At 35.9% G+C, this 22,599-nt stretch overlaps 1 protein-coding gene across 2 annotated transcripts in view; it reads right to left on the bottom strand.

Annotated features, from left to right (window-relative positions):
- Window positions 1-22,599, bottom strand: part of LOC132748683 (uncharacterized) — a 117,211-nt gene that overhangs the window by 33,753 nt on the left and 60,859 nt on the right. For both annotated transcript variants that reach the window (XM_060738298.1, XM_060738306.1), the window contains exons 5-6: window positions 19,996-20,100; window positions 19,256-19,360 (exon numbers count right to left, since the gene is read on the bottom strand). In XM_060738298.1, the coding sequence (XP_060594281.1) occupies window positions 19,256-19,360; window positions 19,996-20,100 (210 nt within the window). The remainder of the gene's footprint in view (window positions 1-19,255; window positions 19,361-19,995; window positions 20,101-22,599) is intronic.

The raw sequence follows: 22,599 nt of genomic DNA on the forward strand, positions 1-22,599 counted from the left end.
AGTAGCTCCACCTGTGAAAGACAGACAGTATTTTCTGTTTATAGCTCTGACGGCCATTTTGTGCAGCAAGGCCGAACTTGCTGGTAATGGGCACAACAAGGGATAGTACTGATCAATCCTGTATAGTTTGGTTGAAATCCCACCAGTAGTTTGATCTGTGATTGCCAGACAAGATCTTTCTAATTTTAACTCTGGTGGAAATATTATGCAGCAAAACGGTACAAGCCGGTGATGTGCACAGCTAAAGATGGTACTGATCACTCCTGTAAAGTTTTGTTGAATTCCCACTAGCAGTTTGACCTGTGCAGACCGGCAAATTTTTCTTTATTTTTAGCTCTGGTGGCCATTTTTGCAGCCAAACAGAACGTGTGGGTATTGTTAACAACTGCAGATGGTACTTATCAATCCTATAAAGTTTGGTTGAAATTCCATCAGTAATTTTACAGGAGAAGGCCGGACAAGATTTTATATTTTTAGCTCTAGTAGCCATTTTGTGCAGCAGGGAGCGGAACGTGCTGGTGATGTGCACAACTCATGATGATACTGATCCCTCCTGTAAAGTTTGGTTGAAATCCCACCAGTAGTTTAACCTAAGAATGCCGGAAAAGATTTTTCTATTTTTAGCTCTGGCGGCCATTTTGTGCAGCGAAGCGGAACATGCCGGCAATGTGCACAACTTATGATCACTCCTGTGGAGTTTAGTTAAAATCCCACCAGTTGATTGACCAGTGAAGGTCAGACAAAATTTTCTATTTTAAGCTCTGGTGGCCATTTTGTGCAGCGAAGTGGAACATGCTGGCGATCTGCACAACTAGGGATGGTACTGATCACTCCTGTAAAGTTTATTTGAAATCCCATCAGTAGTTTGACCTTTGAAGGTTGGACTAGAATATTCTTTTTTGAGCTTTAGCGTCCATTTTCTTCAGCGAAGCGGAACGTGCCGGTGATGTGCACAACTAAAGATGGTAATGATCACTCCTGTAAAGTTTGGTAGAAATCCCACCAGTAGTTTGACCTGTGAAGGCCGGACAAGATTTTTTCTTTATTTAGCTCTGGTGGCCATTTGTGCAGCGAAGCGGAACGTGCCGGTGATGTGCACAACTGTTCCTGTAAAGTTTGGTTGAAATCTTACCTGTAGTTTGGCCTGTGAAAGGCGGACAAGCTTAATGCTGACGGATAGACAACTGGACGGACAGACGACAGACGGCGAAGGCAAAAACAATATGTCTCCAATAGCTTTATATTAAAAATTAAACGTATTGATAAATTTGACCTAGAAGGTCATAGTCATTGATGAGTAACGATCAAAATCTTTTTTTTTTTCAACTTAAGGGTCTTGCCCAGACGATTGTTGTGCCCGAGTAAAAAGATAATTCAAACAAAGTTATTATCAACTAGAAGGGATGTTTGTGACAAAAACGTATGTCTCCAAAAACAAATTATGGTACTAATCACTCCTGTGAATTTAGGTGAAAATCCAGCCAGCATTATGACATTTGAATGCCGGACAAGATTTTTATATTGATTGCTCTGACAGCCAATTTGTTCAGCAAAGTAAAACATGCAAAACTAGAGAATGTACAGTTTGAACAGTTAAAAGACCCACAAGATTTTTCTAATTTTAGCTCGGGTCGCCATTTTGTGAAGCGAACAGGAACGTGCCAGCCATATGCACAACTAGGAATGGTACTGATCACTCCTATGAAGTTTCATTGAAATCTCACCAGCATTTTGGGCTGTGAAAGACGGACAAGGTTTTTGCCATTTATAGCTCTGGTGGCTCTTTTGTGCTGCAACGCAGAACTTGTTGGCAATTGCACAACTAAGGTACAATGTTTATCGATTTATAGCACTTGGGTCCACTTTGCTGCTAAGCAGAATGCACATATAGGAATGGTAGCTGGACATGATTTATCGAATTATAGCTCTGATGGCTATTTTGTGCAGCAAAGTACGGATGGTACTGATCACTTGTGTGAAGTTTCATTGAAATCCTACCAGAACATTTTTAGAGAGAGAGAGAGAGAGAGAGAGATTTGTCGGACAAGGTTTTTCGCTTTATAGCTCTGGCTGCCAATTTGTGCAGCAAAGCCTAACTTGTGGGCGATATCAACAACTAAGGATGGTACTGATCACTCCTGTGAAGTTTCATTGAAATCCCGCCAGCAGCAGAACCCGTGAAAGCCGCACAAGATTTTTCTATTTGTATCTCTGGTGGTCATTTTGTGCAGTGATTGTTTAATTGTTTGTTTGTTTGTTTCATTTTACGCCTTTTCCCAACAGTATTTGAGTCATATAGGCGGGTAGTTTCCTAACCATCGTTCCTGGAGAGTTACAACAGTACTAGATTACCTTCCTCCGCGCTAAACTACCAAAGCATCTCCCGGGGATCAAACCCACGCCAGAGAGGTAACTGGATTAGAAGTCATCGACTCTAGCCCCTCGACCACGGAGGCGGTTTTGTGCAGTGAAGCAGAACGTGCCAGACATATGCACACATAGGAATGGTACTGGTCAATCCTGTGTAGTTTCATGAAATCCCATTTGAAAATCAACCTCTGAACGCCGGACAAGATTTTTCTACTATATCTCTTGTGGCCATATTGTGTGGTGAACCGGAACGTGCCGGCGATATGTACAACTAGAGATGGCACTGATACCTTCTGTCAAGTTTCAATGAAATCCCGCCAGCAATTGAACCTGAGAAAGCCGGGTATTTGTTTCTATTTATAGCTCTGGAGCCTATTTTGTGCAGCGGATTTTAACGTGCCGAGGATATACGGGATAGTACTGATTATTTCTGAGCAATTTTGCCATTTTCTGCAGTGCAGCAGATCATGCCGTTGTCGCGTAATAATCAAACAGTCGTAATACATGTATTACCTCGGTTTAAACATGTTTTTTTAACTTGCCTGTAAGTTTGTTTACAAACAAAGCGTTTTGAAAATTGGTATAAATCTTCAGCATAGAACAATTATTTCAATGCATTTATTTGAATATTCTGACACTATTTATTTTCTTCAGAATATTAGCGTAAAAATGAGCTAAATCGCCAAATTTTGTATCTTTGTAGGGCATTCTGAAAAAACCTGCCAGGTTATAAAAGTTATAAATTCATGAAAATAAATGCTTTTAAAACTTGTCAGGGGTGTAAAAACTTTGTTTCTTGTCTATTGTTTTATTTCTAAATGGGCTAGAATTTATCTTCAGCTGTAGTTGAAAACTAGGTCAAATTACCCAAAAGGGTACTACAAATTTAAAACTTGTCATTAATAACCATACCTATATATTCTTAAGAATAAAGGTCTAGTAAATTGTCCTATATCAAAATATTCACAATTCAATGATTGTTTTTAATCGACAAACGCCAAAAATATAAATAACACGATTTAAAGCGAATTGTATCCTTCGGCCGGTTTTCAAAATGGTGGACAAATCCTGTAAAAATGTGTTCTATGTACTTTCTTTTAACTGATTATAAGTACATATGCGTCATTAGATTGCATTTACTTTGATATCAAAATGTTTCAAAACCTATTCTCAACTCATCAAATCATTTAGACAACTAGAAATGTGTCATCATGCCACGGATGCCCCCGCATGCAGCCAAAATTTCAGATGGTGCATTAATTATTTTTTTCATTTTAAGTTCAAAGCCCTTAAAACTTTAAAATGTTAACACAAACCATTTTCATACAATGTTCAAGACACTGAAATTATTCAGTCTTAACCTTTTTAAAATAACATATTTCATATTTGTAGCCAAAATAATGGCTAAAAGTATGAGTGCTGAAACTGAAAGTTCAAAATTTTTCAAACATTCAGGAAAGATAAGTTTGTCTAAAATCATTGAACCACAACCAAATTCATACTTAAACTGCTTATTCCTAAGATGTATCTATATTACTTTCAAAGTGAAAGGGACATAACTCTGCAAAAAAAATCATCAAACCCTGACCAAATTTCAACTTGACCTGCCCATTCCTTTGACATATCCATATGTCAAATTTAAGTTGAATATGTAACACTGTTGGGTAGATAATGAACAGAAACTGTAAATTTCATATTATTTTCCAAGTGAAAGGGGCATAACTCTGCCAAAAATCATTGAACCATGACCAAATTCCAACTTGGCCTGGGCATTCCAAAAACATATCCATATGTCAAATTTGAGTTGAATGTGTTGTACTGTTGGGGAGATAATAAACGGAAACTGAAAATTTCATATTATTTTCAAAGTAAAAGGGGCATAACTCTGCCAAAAATCATCGAACCATGACCAAATTCGAACTTGACCTGTATTTTGTCATGACATATCCATATGTCAAGTTTGAGTTGAATGTGTTGTACCGTTGGGGAGATAATGAACGTAAACTGAAAATTCACATTATTTTCAAAGTAAAAGGGGCATAACTCTGCCAAAAATCATCGAACCATGACCAAATTCGAACTTGGCCTGTATTTTCTAATGACATATCCATATGTCAAGTTTGAGTTGAATGTGTTGTACCGTTGGGGAGATAATGAACGGAAACTGAAAATTTCATATTATTTTCAAAGTAAAAGGGGCATAACTCTGCCAAAAATCATCGAACCATGACCAAATTCGAACTTGACATGTATTTTGTCATGGCATATCCATATGTCAAGTTTGAGTTGAATGTGTTGTACCGTTGGGGAGATAATGAACGGAAACTGAAATTTCATATTATTTTCAAAGTAAAAGGGGCATAACTCTGTCAAAAATCATCGAACCATGACCAAATTCGAACTTGACCTGTAGTTTGACATGACATATTCAGATGATAAATTTAAGTTGAATGTGTGCAACCGTTCTTAAGATAATGAACGGAAACTGATGATGACGGAATGACAGAATGACGGAAGGACGGAAGGATGGAAGGACGGAAGGACGGAATGACGGAACAGGGTAACACTATATGCCCCGGCCATTACATGGCGGGGGCATAAAAATTACCATTCAAATGAACAATAGAACTCTACAGCTTTACTGCATTTAAGTGAGCTGCCATTTGCCAATTGAGGATCACAAAATAATGGTGTCTAATTTGTGCCATTTCGTTATTTTGTTTGGTTGTGGTTGTTACAAGTAGCAAAACCCCGACAACACAAAAAGATGAAATGAGGGAGGGGGAGACAATTTTTCCATGTGTCAAAGGTGAGAAAAATGTGCAGCCTGACCGGAACTCGAACCAGGGACCCTCGGAATACCGTACCGCAGCTCTACCGCCTGAGCTATCCGGCCGCTTACACATCAACTCCACTAAATAATGAACAGTTCTGAACCGTGACAATGAAACAATATTTTTGTTGCCCCATATTTAGCGTACAAACGCGTAAAATATGGCGTATAATCATACTGTCACATGTGCGTGACCCACCAATGCCACTCTCTATTTTTTCATTCATTTTGTTTTGTTGTAGGCAAGGGGATATACATGAAATAACGGCAGAAAGGATTGACATTAAAGTGAAGAAAGCAAATAAACAAAAACAAAAATTTTGCAGCCTGATCGAGACTTGAACCTAGGACCCTAAAATACCATACTGTGGCTTTACCGCCTGAGCTATGCGGCCTCTTACACATAGCGCGAGATACTTTCCTGCAATATTTAAATTCATCCTCAAATCTCTCAGGTTACAAAGCATAATGAATTTAACTCTGAGCTATATTCAGTTACAGTCCCAAGTTGGGCGCCAAATGTCACAGGGTGAGAAGAATGTGCAGCCTGACCAGGACTCGAAGCTAGGACCCTCGGAATACCATACCAAAGCTCTCAACGACTGGGTTATCCAGGGGCTTACACATCTTCTCCCCTGACCCGTGACACAATAAATATAATATTACATCAAGGACTTACCTTTTTTGAAAACAAGTTAAATACCAAATAAACGGTAAAGGGAAAAGATCTTGTATATTATAGTGTCACCACTACTGAAAGGGCCAGTCATTTCTGACTTATGAGACACCTTTTGCTTGCATACCAATTGTACCTTCCAACTCCTACCACTATGCACCATGGCGTATAGATATCGGTAACCATTCGTTTTAACTACCTAGCAGCTCAAGAAGCAGCTATTTTGGAACGAGTCCAACGATAAGCATTCATACTTTACTTATGCTCCCCGTGGGACTCGAACCTTCAACCTCACGAACTAAAGGCAGACACCTTAACCACTAAGCTGATGGTACCAAATACATGTACACACTAAAATATGTACTATACCCTTTGTTAAAATTTAACAGACCCCTCTGATGAAAATCCTTGATCTACATCATTCTGTAAACATTTAATTTCAATAATTCAATTGTTGTTTTCTATATATACAGGAACATATGGTGTTATCATTGTCACTCCACTTATATCTCTCATACAAGTTAATCAAAGTGTATGATTATATGCAAAAAAAAATAAAAATGTTTAATGTATATAAAAACTTTATAATATATTATACTAGTATTTATAATTATCACAAGATTATCTTAAGTCCTACCAACTGGTAATTTTGTGATCCAAGGATCATGAGATAGCTAAGATCCCATCTTCACAATGATAAAGTTGGTCAACAATCTTACAGATGGGACCAAAGCCCCATGTGTTCAGGACTGCTAGGATCAGGGTTGCATCTGAAACTAGGCAAACTAGGCAACTACTGTATATTAAAGTTCCCATTCATGCTTTATCTCACTCTTACACTTTATCTAGGTCATTTTGTTTTAAAATAATGATATAAGTGCCAAATAATGTGTTCATATACCAAAATATTTTTCCAGGAAGTTGTGACTGTTATAAATGAAATATATTAAACGAAACTCAAATGTTTGAAAAATCAAAGTCATTAAAATAAATAATGTCTTATGAAAAAACTCTAGAATTAAAAAAACATTCTAAACAGTTGTCTCTTAACATATTTTTTGCTGATGTTTTGAAATTTACAAAGTTATGTTTAAATCTGAAATGATAAATTTAAATTTAAATAAATAAATTTATTCATACATCTGTCGGTTTTATTTTCTGACTTTAAGTCCCATGAATGGACCAGTTTATATTTTGAATCATTTAGCCATGGGCAAGCATAATGTCTCTGAGTGATGAATCGTTGTACTCAAGATTTGTACTCAACCTTTTTTTTTATCAACAAACCAAGTTAGATATTAATACACTGTCAATGGATTAAAATTAAATATGACTCTCATCACCTACAGGTACATTTGATTTAATTTCAACTTAATATTTAGATTGGTGTTGAACATCATCAGCTAAATTTTTATGCATCATGGCTTTGATTTGGCATGAATAGTTTTTTATTTTCCCCTAAAACAACAAACATTAATTCATTGAGTCCTGAAGATGTTTATAATGAAATCTTAACTGATAACCCAGGTTTAAATGAATAAATATAAAATTCAAAGCCGCAACAACTGGAAAAAACAAATTTAACAGGTAAATAAAGCCAGTCTAAAAATAATATTTCTATGCATATTCATAATTCCTGGACCTCCATTTATTTGATGAACTTCTTAAACTGGTAAATTGTCCATCTAAGTGAGAATTTTCAATTTATAAATATAAAAGATATATTTTTATGCCCCCGCCATGTAATGGCAACCATTCCGTCCTTCCGTCATTCCATCCTTCCGTCATTCTGTCATTCCGTCATCATTAGTTTCCGTTCATTATCTTAGTAATGGTTGCACAAATTCAACTCAAATTTGACATATGGATATGTCATGATCAAATACAGGTCAAGTTCGAATTTGGTCATGGTTCGATGATTTTTGGCAGAGTTATGCCCCTTTCACTTTGAAAATAATATGAAATTTTCAGTTTCCGTTCATTATCTCCCCAAGGGTACAACACATTCAACTCAAACTTGACATATGGACATGTCAAAGGAATGCGCAGGTCAAGTTTAAATTTGGTCATGGTTCAATGATTTTTAGCAGAGTTATGCACCTTTCACTTTGAAAATAATATGAAATTTTCAGTTTCTGTTTATTATCTCCCCACCGGTACAACACATTTAACTCAAATTTGACATATGGATATGTTTTTGTAATGTCCAGGCCAAGTTCGAATTTGGTCATGTTCAATGATTTTTGGCAGAGTAAAGCCCCTTTCACTTTGAAAATAATATGAAATTTACAGTTTCTGTTCATTATCTACCCAACAGTGTTACATATTCAACTCAAATTTGACATATGGATATGTCAAAGGAATGGGCAGGTCAAGTTGGAATTTGGTCATGGATCGATGACTTTTTGGCAGAATTATGTCCCTTTCACTTTGAAAATAATATAGATACGTCTTAAGAATAAGCAGTTTAAGTTTGAATTTGGTCGTGGTTCAATGATTTTGGACAAACTTATCTTTCTTGAATGTTGGCAAAATTTTGAACTTTCAGTTTCAGCACTCATACATTTGTGGAAAAGTATGTAGCCATTATTTTGGCTACAAATATGAAATATGCTATTTTCAAAGATTTAGACTGAATAATTTCAGTGCCTTGAACATTGTATGGAAATGGTTTGTGTTAACATTGAAAAGTTTTAAGGGCTTTGAACTTAAAATGAAACTAGAAATGTGTCATCATGCCACGGATGCCCCCGCATGCAGCCAAAATTTCAGATGTTGCATTAATTATTTTTTTCATTTTAAGTTCAAAGCCCTTAAAACTTTAAAATGTTAACACAAACCATTTTCATACAATGTTCAAGACACTGAAATTATTCAGTCTTAACCTTTTTAAAATAACATATTTCATATTTGTAGCCAAAATAATGGCTAAAAGTATGAGTGCTGAAACTGAAAGTACAAAATTTTTCCAACATTCAGGAAAGATAAGTTTGTCTAAAATCATTGAACCACAACCAAATTCATACTTAAACTGCTTATTCCTAAGATGTATCTATATTATTTTCAAAGTGAAAGGGACACAACTCTGCAAAAAAAATCATCAAACCCTGACCAAATTTCAACTTGACCTGCCCATTCCTTTGACATATCCATATGTCAAATTTAAGTTGAATATGTTACACTGTTGGGTAGATAATGAACAGAAACTGTAAATTTCATATTATTTTCAAAGTGAAAGGGGCATAACTCTGCCAAAAATCATTGAACCATGACCAAATTCCAACTTGGCCTGGGCATTCCAAAAACATATCCATATGTCAAATTTGAGTTGAATGTGTTATACTGTTGGGGAGATAATGAACGGAAACTGAAAATTTCACATTATTTTCAAAGTAAAAGGGGCATAACTCTGCCAAAAATCATCGAACCATGACCAAATTCGAACTTGGCCTGTATTTTCTAATGACATATCCATATGTCAAGTTTGAGTTGAATGTGTTGTACCGTTGGGGAGATAATAAACGGAAACTGAAAATTTCATATTATTTTCAAAGTGAAAGGGGCATAACTCTGCCAAAAATCATCGAACCATGACCAAATTCGAACTTGACCTGTATTTTGTCATGACATATCCATATGTCAAGTTTGAGTTGAATGTGTTGTACCGTTGGGGAGATAATGAACGGAAACTGAAAATTCACATTATTTTCAATGTAAAAGGGGCATAACTCTGCCAAAAATCATCGAACCATGACCAAATTCGAACTTGGCCTGTATTTTCTAATGACATATCCATATGTCAAGTTTGAGTTGAATGTGTTGTACCGTTGGGGAGATAATGAACGGAAACTGAAAATTTCATATTATTTTCAAAGTAAAAGGGGCATAACTCTGCCAAAAAATCATCGAACCATGACCAAATTCGAACTTGACCTGTATTTTGTCATGACATATCCATATGTCAAGTTTGAGTTGAATGTGTTGTACCGTTGGGGAGATAATGAACGGAAACTGAAATTTCATATTATTTTCAAAGTAAAAGGGGCATAACTCTGTCAAAAATCATCGAACCATGACCAAATTCGAACTTGACCTGTATTTTGTCATGACATATTCATATGTCAAATTTGAGTTGAATGTGTGCATCCGTTCTTAAGATAATGAACGGAAACTGATGATGACGGAATGACGGAAGGACGGAAGGACGGAAGGATGGAAGGACGGAAGGACGGAAGGACGGAATGACGGAACAGGGTAACACTATATGCCCCGGCCATTACATGGCGGGGGCATAAAAATAATTTGTGCAAACAAATTTGGAAATAAATATTATAACATCTGAAATTTTGGCTGCATGCGGGGTCATCCGTGGCATGATGACACATTTCTAGTTATGTTTATATACATAATCACTGAGACAGACAGATAAGAACAAACAAATTAGTAAACATTAGTTACATCCCTTAAAATGAAGAAAAAACTGAAACCCAAAAGAAATTGCCATGAACAGCAAACTTAAGATCATTTGACTTATTTTGGCAGTGATTTAGAAGTAAGTCATGAAAAATACAATTTCTCCATGAGTTGAACTTCCTTTAATTTTCTAGCTTCCATTTTCTCTATTATTTGGCTATGTATCATATTTTCGTTTAATATAATTATCTATAAAATTGTGTCATGTTGACAAGTTATATTGTATCGTAGTATATTGTTGTGTTGTGTAGCATTAAGCCCCATTTACACTGTCCCGGTAATGGCCACGGTATCGATACGGTGTCTGCAGCCGGTGAACTGGGTTGTGCCGTGGTGTTTTTCTGAAAACTCAAATTGCGTTCCCGACAGAGCCCATGTGTTTTCCCGGTTCAGTACCCAATAAAGCACAGGATGTTTATATAAACAGTTAGTGCCGATACTAACCCGGTGTATTTCCGGTTGATCCCGGTGGTGACCCGACTGGACATGGTTTTAACAAGGTCCATGTGGACCATAACCGATTTAACCACAGTAACACTACATGTAGTACCGGTACTGTCCGAGTTTCGCCTAGGTAATGTGCCAATGATTACCGGTTCAACTTTATGAGAACTGCTTGACCTACAATGCTTACAATGCATACAGAGGTTGAGGTACCTTTTGAAATGGCACATATCTTTTGAAATGCCACCCACATATAGCATATATAATGGTCGAACCAGCCGAACAGTGAGAAAAGCTCACCTCCGTAGAAAAAGCAGAGACTGGTCCCTCCTCTTCTCCTCTTCTCACAGATGAGCTGTAAGAGGCCATAACTGACTGAATTAAATCCAACGAATTTTTAACAAAATGATTCAAAGTAGCACTTCAAGTGTATATATACCTGTTCTTTATATTGCCTGTAATCGGTATTGGGTCGTGATGCCACCGTCTATCACCGTTGCATAACCGGGACTTGCCTTCAATACCAGGGTCTAACCGAAGCATTGCTGCCAATAACCGCAATGTACCCTGACTCTACCGTAGCTCTGCCTGTTTTTTCTGTGCTGACAACGTCTCATCACCGCGGCTTTGGATTAACCCGCAACCCCGTTTACTACAGTTTGTCATGGTATGAATGTGGTGTAAATACGGGGTTCCCCGGCAATTCCCTGTGCCAAGCCAATAGAACACGGTTCTTAGCTTCCCTCCTGGGTGAGTGCCTGTGGGCCCCGATTGTATTTAACATTTTAATACAACTGTGGTGTCCCGGTTCACCACGGGTTGTCCCAGTAGTTCACGGGATCGCTACAGCCCTATGCCGGTAAACCACGGTTGGTCCCTGTGGACTTAACCATGGCGAACAAGGACACCAAACCAAGACTGTGTAAATAGGGCTTTAGAAACGTCATGTTTGTTACCAAATTAAATATTTTGAATCCTGAATCTATAAACAGTAATGTTGAAATATCTGAAATCTGAATAAAAGGTTTTGTTTGTTATTATAAAATTCTCAAGTACTTATTGAATTCCAGCCAGAAGTTGCAGAGAAGTAGCGAAGAAACAATTATTGCTTTATATGCATACTGCATCACTAGTCAAGTGCCATAACTCTGACTGACTTAAAGTGTCTGGCCAGAACAAGGCGATGATATGTGCATCTCCTCTTGGTATTGAAGGTTCCATAAAGTTTGCTCTTTATGCATACTGTATAATTAATCCAGGGCCATAACTCTGAGTTAAAGTTTCTGACCGAAACAAGGCGACAATATGCGCATCTCCCTATTGATATTGATGATTCCCATAAAGATTTGTTGAATTCCAGTCAGTAGTTGCAGAGAAGTACCGCACGAACGATTATTGTTCTATATGCATACTTCATTAACTAATCAAGGGCCATAACTCTAACTTAAAGTTTCTGATCAGAAAAAGGATGACGATATGCGTATCTTCTCTTGGTATTGAAGGTTCCTATAAAGTTTTGTTGAATTCCAGCCAGAAGTTGCAGAGAAGTAGCGCACAAACGATTTTTATTCTATATGCATACTGCATAATTAATCAAGGGCCATAAATTTGAGTTTAAGTGTCTGACCGGAACAAGGGCGACGATATGCGCATCTCCTCTTGGGATTGCAGGGACCCATACAGTTTCGTTGAATTCCAGCCAGTAGTTGCATAGGAGTAGCGCAGAAAAGATTTTTGCTCTATATGCATACTGCATAACTAATCAAGGGCCATTACTCTGAGTTATAGGGTCTTACCGAAACAAGGCGACGATATGCGCATCTCCTCTTGGGATTGCAGGTCCCTATACAGTTTCGTTGAATTCCAGCCAGTAGTTGCAGAGAAGTAGCGCAGAAAAGGTTTTTGCTCTATATGCATATTGCATAACTAATCAATGGCCATAACTCTGAGTTTAAGTGTCTGACCGGGACGAGGCAACGATATGCGCATCTCCTCTTGGTATTGAAGGTTCCCATAAAGTTTTTTTGAATTCAAGCCAGTAGTTGCTATTTATGTATATTGCATGACTAACCAAGGGCCATTACTCTGTTTTAAAGGGTCTGACTTGAACAAGCTGAAGATATGCGCATCTCTTCTTGATATTGATGATTCCTATAAAGTTTCGTTGAATTCCAACAAGTAGTTGCAGAGAACTTGTCCGGAAACAAAATTCGGACGGACGGATGGACGGACGGACGGACAACGCCAAAACAATATCACCCTCCAGATTCATCGGCGGGGGAATATTAATTCATATTTTTATTTGCAGTAGAGGTGCCAAAAAGAACTTGAAATTTTCTTCTCTGAATCGACAAAGGCTAGATTTTAGATATTTGTCATGAAACATTGTGTAGCGAAACTATACCAAGACTGTTCAATTTATAGCCCTAGAGTCAAAATTGAACTCATCCCTGGGGTCATATACATATATATATATAAATATATATATATATGTTTTTGTTATATATATATAGTAAATTTAAAAAAATTCTTGTCTGAAGGTCTAAGGCTTAGATACTTGGTATATAATATCATCAGTAGATCCTCTGCCATAGTTGTTCAAATGTTGGCACTAGTGAAGTGGCCCCTGAGGGTGTCATAGGTTTTCCTCATATGTATATATAGTGAAATCTTGAAAAATCTTTTCCTCCGAATATGCAACGGCTAGACGTTAGATATCTGGCATGAAACCTACACTTGCGTAGTAGACCTCGACCAAGATTCTTCAAATTATAGCCCTTGGGTCATTATTGGCTCTGCCAGGAGGTCTTATGTTTTCCTTATGTATATAGTACAAACAACTTTAAATGAAATCATAAAATTCTATAAGATATACAAGTGTAATCATCTTGTGTTACTTTGACATCAAATGACATAAAAAAAATACATTATGTTATTTAAACTCCTTCATTTGCAATACGGTTCTTAATACATTATGAAAATCATTTATTAAAGGACCCCTGACATAATATTAAATTAAATCTTAAAGTCAAGTTTCTCTAGGTCTTACCCTTGATTTTCAATCATTTTAATTATATTGCAATATATTGTAATATGTCTGTAACTATTGCAATATATAGCAATATTTAGCAATATAATTTTTATTTGCAATACCCGCTAACTGGATACTTCTTAAATCAACTTTTTTTCCCATTTTTCTTTTTTTTACAAAATAGCAAAGAAGACGGCAAATTTTTCTTAACCCTTTCCCTCCTGAGCATATTGTGAAAAATGGCCATTTTTACTGAAAAGCCTCCTGTTACAAGTTCAAACTGCTATGAAACTATGAAAAATGCTTCAATACTAATCAAACTTGACACAAATGTTGAGTGGACCATTGCCTTTGTAACGACATGCTCAGTCTTAAATTTCCTGTTACCATGGCAACAAGGGGACATCTCAAAATTGCCAAAAATCACTATTTTGCCTCGATTTTTTCCATCAAAATTTATTCCAAAGTGCTGCAACTTCTCAAGGGATTTTGATAGAGTCAAAGGCTTTTGAGCGGTGGTTACACGTTACCTTATGATCGACCTGGGGTCATTTTTAGCCTGTCACAAGTCCAAAATTTTTTGGCGATGAGGGGGACTCAGCCCCCCCCCCCTCAAACAGAAGGGGGCACAACCCCCTTCTGGCAACCCCCTGATGTATCTTTTGGATGGCGGGCGGCGCCAAAAAAATGCTCACTTTTTTAACAACATTTCTCAAACGAAAACATGTGTTTGGGGCCCAAATAGGACATTTTTTTCGTTATTTCAGGCCTTAAAAAATTGGGGGATCGAAAGTGCGTTGTTTCGCGTATATATGAATTAAAGAGTTAAAAAAAATGTTGATACACCTTGCAATCACCCAAATTATAGTTCTTCCATGTTAACATGTAGTCTTTCACCTAATTTTGGTGAAAAATTGTTGTTTTGTTACATTTATAATTTTTTTAGTTAACAAAAAATGATGAAAAACTTTAGAATCACACAAATTCTAGTTTTTCCATGTTAACATGTGGTCTTTCACCTAATTTTGGTGAAAAATTGTTGTTTTGTAATATTTTTTTTTTTTACTTTACACTTTCCCTCATGAGCATATTGTGAAAAATGGCCGTTTTTACTGAAAAGCCTCCTATTACAAGTTCAAACTGCTATGAAACTATGAAAAATGCTTCAATACTAATCAAACTTGGCACAAATGTTGACTGGACCATTGCCTTTGTAACGACATGCTCCGTCTTAAATTACCTGTTACCATGCCAACAAGGGGACATCTCAATATTGCCAAAATCACAATTTTGCCTCGATTTTTAGCTCGACTATTCGATAAGAATAAGTACGGCTATTGAAGTCACCCTAGCGTCGGCGTCGACGTCAGTGTCGGCGTCTGCGTCGGCGTAACCACTTATGTTAAAGTTTTTGTAATAGTTCAAATATTTTCTAAGTCCATTGACATATGGCTTTGAAACTTTGCACACTTGTTCACCATCATGACCCCAACCTGTAAACAGGAGGTTACTCTATCAAGCATTTTGACAGAATTATGCCCCTTTTTCGACTTAGAATTTATGTTAAAGTTTTTGTAATACCTTAAATATTTTCATTGACATATGGCTTTGAAACTTTGCACACTTGTTCACCATCATTACCCCAACTGTAAACAGGAGGAGGTAACTGTATCAAGCATTTTTTTTACTATCAACCACTAAGAATAGTCGAGCGTTGCTGTCCTACCGACAGCTCTTGTTTCCATCAAAATTTATTCCAAAGTGCTGCAACTTCTCAAGGGATTGAGATAGAGTCAAAGGCTTTTGAGCGTTGGTTACACGTTACCTTACGATCGACCTGGGGTCATTTTTAGCCTGTCACAAGTCCAAAATTTTCTTGGCGATGAGGGGAACTCAGCCCCCCTTCAAACCCCTCAAACAGAAGAGGGAACATCCCCCTTCTGGCAACTCGCTGATGTATCTTCTGGATGGGGGCGGCGCCGAAAAAATGCTCACTTTTTCAACAACATTTCTCAAACGAAAACATGTGTTTGGGGCCCAAATAGGACATTTTTTCACTATTTCAGGCCTAAAAAAAGGGAGGTGTCGAAAGTGCGTTGTTTCGCGTATATATGAGGTAAAGGGTTAAACAGCATCTTCAGTCTGCAAATAAGCAAGTTTTTATTTCAATTATCTGGCAATACAATTTAACAACAAAAAAAGTTTTTAAAGAATTTATTTTTACCCAAAAAATATGTAATTTGCTTTTGGTCATATATTGAACCGCAGAGGTGGTATCACAGATGAATTGGTTAGCAATTACAAAGTAAGTATTTGTTATATATCATTATACAAAAGAAAGAAAAAATAATGAAATAGAACTGTCATGGATGAGAAATATCAAAAAAGATTTGACATAGAGTCATGAAACTTTACAGGAATGTTTATCTGCATGTGTAGTTGTGCACCTGGGTATTTTCGTCTGGAATTTAATAGTATTTATAGAGTTAATGCCCTTGACTGAGTAAAATTTTGCAATTTTCAACTTCTGTCGCATGTAACTCAAAAAAGATTTGACATAGAGTCCCGAAACTTTACAGGAATGTTGATCAGCATGTGTTGTTGTGCACCTGGGTATTTCCGTTTGGATTTATTTAATATTTTTAGAGTTATTGCTCTTGACTTAGAATTTTTTTGCAATTTTCAACTTGTGTCGCATGTAACTCAAAAAAGATTTGACAAAGAGCCATTAAACCTTAAACGGGAAGGTTGCTCAGCATAATTATGTAGTTGTGCACCTGGGGTTTCGCTTGTGGATTTATCCAGTATTTGTAGAGTTATTTCCCTTGACTTAGTAATGTTATTATGTTGTTATTTGTTCCTTGTGCTTGAGTTAGAATCAACCATTTTTACAGGAATAATGATCAACATCACTAAATTACAGGAATAATGATTCACATCACTGTGAAGCTATGCACCTGGGACTTTGCATGTGGATTTTTTAAGTTTTGTTAGAGTTATTGACCTTGACTTACAGTAGTACAAATTTGCAATTTTCAACTTGATCATGCATAGCTCAAACAGTAATTCACTTGTAGGCCTGAAATTTTACAAGAATGTTTGTCAACATGTGTATTTATGCACCTTGGAGTTTGCTTGTGGATTTATTCAGTATTTGTAAAGTTCTTGCCCTTAACTTAGTAAAAAATTTTTAGTTTTCAAAAAATATTTGACCTAGAGTCATAAGATTGACAGAACAGACAGAGTTCTTGAATTTAAAACCGTTTTTGCAATACAATTAATTCGGCAGGTATTTGTTTAGAATGTGCGGTGATTGTAATTGTTCCATTCAGTTGTTAATTATACCTTTATTATTTATATAATTGTTTGAAATATACATTGTGAGTTTGATAAAGGGCCCGATCACGCTTTGTCATATGTTGATACATTTTTGTCAGATGAATAACCTTATTGTGTTTTTAACACATATATTATTTCATTAAAACATTTGCGATTTCTTACTTAACTTAAACAAAACAGAAATGAGAAAAATTAATCTCAGTGCTGAACAGTCCAACTTATTCATGTAAGATGCTGTATGAAAACGTGTTTCAATTGATAGAAGAAAGTTTGCCTAAAAGGAACTAATTTTCTCGCAATTTAATATTTGGGAATACTTTCAATTCACAAATATCGCAAATAATTCCCGTTGCAAAATTTATCTTTTATACAATATATATTTTAAAGTATACTATATACAATGTTAACTTCAAAGCTGTACATAAAAAACAAGAAAGTAAGTCAGTAGTCATTATCTAAGTCATTTGATATCAACTTGTGCACATGGTCAAAATGTCATAGCAGTATATAAAAAAACAAAAGATGGTCACTTCACCATAGTAAAGGTAAGCTAAATTCAACTTTGCACATGGCCTTAATTTCATGGCAGTTTATCAAAGGACAAGATAGTTTGTCACTTTGTCAAAATCTAGCTCAGCGGATATCAAAGTTCAATTTTACATATAAAACTGTGACATGCTCTAAATATAATAGCTGTATATCAAAGGATAAAAAGTAGGTCACTTGTCAAAATCAAGGTCAGCCAATATAAAAATTCAATTTTACATCTTAAACTGTGCACATGGTCCGTTTGGTTACAATGGCAACCAGACTTTTGCATGGAATCAAATTCGTTTAACAACGTTGAAAGCCCTTCACCCAAAGAACAATCCTGTCAAGCTTGATTGAAATTGGACAAGTGGTTTTTCACAAGAAGATTTTTTAAGTTCACAATATAATCTATAACATGCACACTCACACACACGCGCACTCACGCATACACCGCGCACACGCACACGCACACACACACACAAAGATAAGTAAATCGCTATATTCTATCGCATTGCAGATTGCAGTGGCATAAACATCACAAAGTTATAGCTGACAGCAAAATTATCAAAATTCAACAAAATGTAAACATTTGACCTTAAATGTCTTGGTCATTTATCAATTATGGTCAAGTTAAGAATGATCTACTTGGGCTGTTGTGGTGAAGTATGAAGACAAAAACCCCTAAAACCTAAAAGGTTCTGGTCAACGCTTACTTTTGTGGGAAGACGACGGGATCACCGTCATGACAGTCACGATAACTCAATCTTTTTCTTCGAAAAAAGATTGAGCTTAAAATGGAAATTTCTTCAAATACATGTTTAAAAACCATATCAACAAAAAAGGAATGATTGTTTTCAAGTTTGGTTGCAAAGTGTGTTCAAATCTAAAATCTAACTTTTAGAGTATTACCTGTTCACTTTTTCCTTGCAAATTATTTCAAAAAAAATTGAAACTTTGTGGTAATGCAGTAAAATTTACTGAATTTGTAAGTAGGACACTAGGTAAAAATATACGTCAACTATTATAGCAATTTATTCTTTATCTTGAACTGTACAAATGGTTTAAACACAGCTGAATCTGAAGGAACAGTAAAGTAGGTCTTTAGGTCAATATTAAGGTCATCGAACACATGGTCCAAATTTCAAAGCTAACCATCATAGGACAAGACTGTACATACCTGTGTGCCTTTGGACACCAAAGAATTTAATTTAAATAAATTTGATACAGGACCACCAAACAACGTTTCATGCCGACTATCTAAGCTCTAACTTTCTCCTTTCCAGAGCTTATATTGTTCATAATGTCATACATTTGAACATCTTTGTAGAGGTTCACAATGTTTCAACCCACATTAATATCAAAGCTCTTTGTTTTTGAAGCTTGAGATAAGATTTTTCTCTAATTATATTTGTTACGAAAATCTAAAATTTCAAGCTTAAAAAGGAAAACATCTTTCAATCAATGTTTAAAGACCAAATCAACAACAAGGAACTGATTGTTTTCAAGTTTGTTTGCAAGGTATGTTCAAATCTAAAATCTATGCTTTTTAGATTATTACCTTTACACCTTTTCCTTGTACCATGCCTTGGTAATCAGTATTTCTTTGTTCAAAATCAACTTTCACTGCCTTTATGGAATTATGTGCAACTTTCACATCACTGACCTGAATGACAAGAAAGGTTATGTTAAAGATATTCTAGTAAGTTAGCATGAAAATTCACTTACATCAAATGCCTATAATGCATTTATTAAATAAAAAATAATGTTAAAGAATCTGTAATAAGGTTGATCCCTCAAAAGTATAAATCATAACAAAATTACATGAAAATTGCAGACCAGCTTTGATTGTACATGAGGGATAAATCTTAAACAACAAAAACTCAGGTCCTGAGGTCATTATTTAAGTCATCGAAAGCAAGATAGTAGGTCACTGGGTCAATATTCAGGTTATTTGTTTTACAATTCAGTTCTTCATCTTAAAATGTGCACATGGTCCAAATTTCATAGATATATATCAAAAGACAAGACAGGTCACTTGCCAAAAAAACTGGGTCAGTTGAATCATTTCAATTTAACATCTCAAACTCTGCACATGGTTCAAGTTTCATAGCTATCAGTCAAAGTATAAGAATGTACGTCACTGCGTGCATTTGTGCACCAATGACTTTAATTTAAAGCAATTTCGATACAGGACCACGAAACAACCAAAATGATTTAAGACTAAATCAACAAAAGGAACTGATTGTTTTCAAGTTTGGTTGCAAAGTATGTTCAAATCTATGCTTTTTAGAGTATTACCTGTTCACATTTTCCTTGCGCCATGCCTGGGTAATCAGTCTTTCTTTGTTCAAAATTACCTTTCACTGCCTTTATTGAATTTTGTGCAACTTTCACATCACTGACCTGAATAGTGAAAAAAGATAAGTGAAAAGATGTTCTAATTTATACCCATAGGAAGTAAGCATTAACATTCACTTACATCAAATGTCCATAATGCATGTATATGATAGAAATAATGTAATAAAAAAATCTGAAATAAGGGCTAGGCTGATACCTTAAAAGTATAAATCATAACAAAATTACATGAAAATTGCAGACTCGCTTTGATTGAACATGAGGAATAAATCTAAAACAACAAAAACTCAGGTCCTTAAGTCAATATTTAGGTCATCAAACAAGATTGCATTTGAGAAAAATGCTATGCCACCGCATGGTTCAAATTTCATAGCTGTGTATCAAAGAACAAGAAAGTAGGTCACATCATCAAAATCTAGGTCAAAGTTCAATTTAACAACTAAAACTGTGCACATGGTCAAAATTTCATTGCTGTACATCAAAGGACAAGAAAGAAGGTCACTGTCTCCTTAAGCAAGGCATAATTTTGACCCAAGGGTTTAATAACAATCTTGATACAGGTCCACCAAACAACATTTCAAGTCAAATATCTAAGCTATAGCTTTCTCCCATTCAGAAAACATTTGTTTTATTTTCTGTTTTTAATTTGTGTACATAATGAGAATCACTGCCCCCGAACAGTGCCAATTTTTGACATTTGAACAACTTTGGTAGAGGACCTATAGATGATATTATATATCAAATATCAAAGCTCTATGCCTTGAACCTTCAGACAAAATTTTTTTTTTTCACTATATGTACATAATGAAAATCAATGACCCCCGGTGCGGAACCAATTTTGACCCCAGGGCTATAATTTGAATAATCTTGCTAGAGGTTCACTACACAATGTTTTATGCAAAATATCTTAACTCTATCCTTTGTAAATTTAGAGAAGATGATTTTTTAAGTTTTAACTATATACATATAAGATAAACCTATGGCTCCCAGGGGCGGGGCTAATTTTGACACAAGAGGCAAAATTTGAACAACTTTGGTAGAGTACCTTTAGATGATATTATTTAACAAATATTAAAGCTCTAAGCCTTGTACATTCAGACAATAAGATTTTTTTATTTTTTACTATATGTATATATTGAAATCAATGACCCCCAGGGCGGGGGCAATTTTGACCCCAGGGCTATAATTTAAACAATCTTGCTAGAGGTTTACAACACAATGTTTCATGCAAGATATCTAACCTCTAGCATTTGTCAATTGCTAGAATAATTTTTTTAAGTTTTTACTATATACATAAAAGGAAAACCAATGACCCCTGGGGCGGGGCCAATTTTGACCCCAGGGCTATAATTTGAACAATCTGGGTAGAGGTCTACCAGACAATGCCTTATGCAAAATATCTAAGCTCTTAACCTTTTGGGTCTTTACAAGAAGGTGTTTTAAGTTTTTACTATATGTACATATAGCGAAAATCAATGTCCCCGGGGCCGGGCCGATTTTGACCCCAGGGCTATAATTTGAACAATCTTGTTAGAGGTCTACCAGAAAATGCCTTATGCAAAATATCTAAGCTATAGACCTTTTGGGTCCTTACAAGAAGGTATTTAAAGTTTTTACTATATGTACATAGTGAAAATCAATGACCCCCAGGGCGAGGCTAATTTTGACCCCAGGGCTATAATTTGAACAATCTTGTTAGAGGTCTACCAGACAATGCCTTATGCAAAATATCTAAGCTCTAGGCCTTTTGGGTCTTTACAAGAAGATTTTTCAAATTTATTCTTATAATTCCTTTTGGTTGCCATGGCAACCAGATTTTTGCATGGAATGAATTTCTTTGAACAACTTTGGAAGCCCTTTGCCCAAGGAACAATCCTGCCAAGTTTCGTTGAAATTGGACTAGTAGTTTTTCACAAGAAGATTTTTTAAGTTCACTATATAATCTATATAACACACACACACACACACACACACACACACACACACAAACACACACACACACACACACACACACACAGGTTAATCGCTATATGCCACCGCATCGCAGATTGCGGTGGCATAAAAACAAGAAGGTAGGTCACTTGGTCAATATTTCGGTCATTTGGTTTAAATTTCATTTCTACACCTGAAAATGTGCACATGGTTCAAATTCCATAGCTACATATCAACAGACGAGACAAAAGGTCACTAGCCAAAAACAAGGTCAGTTGAATCATTTCAATCTCAAACTGTGCAAATGGTTCAAAATTCATAGCTGTCCATCAAAGGATGTGCACCAAGGACTTTAATTTAAACAAATTTAATACCACCCAACAACGTACTATTTCGAATATCTTTAGCTTCCTCCTTTCCAGAAAACATTTTGTAAGCTCCGGTTCCTTGTATATAAATAATACTCCAAATTAATATCGAAGCTCTTTAACTTTGAGGCTTAAGAGGATATTTTCCCTTAAGATTTTCCTTTGATTATGTTTGTTATAAACATCTATGCCCCTGCGCAGTGCTTATTTTGACACCAGCATACTAATTTGAACAAACTTGGTAGAG

Source organism: Ruditapes philippinarum, unplaced genomic scaffold, assembly GCF_026571515.1.
Source record: "Ruditapes philippinarum isolate M1 unplaced genomic scaffold, ASM2657151v2 ctg130_1_1_1_1, whole genome shotgun sequence".
NCBI classification, from domain to species: Eukaryota; Metazoa; Mollusca; class Bivalvia; order Venerida; family Veneridae; genus Ruditapes; species Ruditapes philippinarum.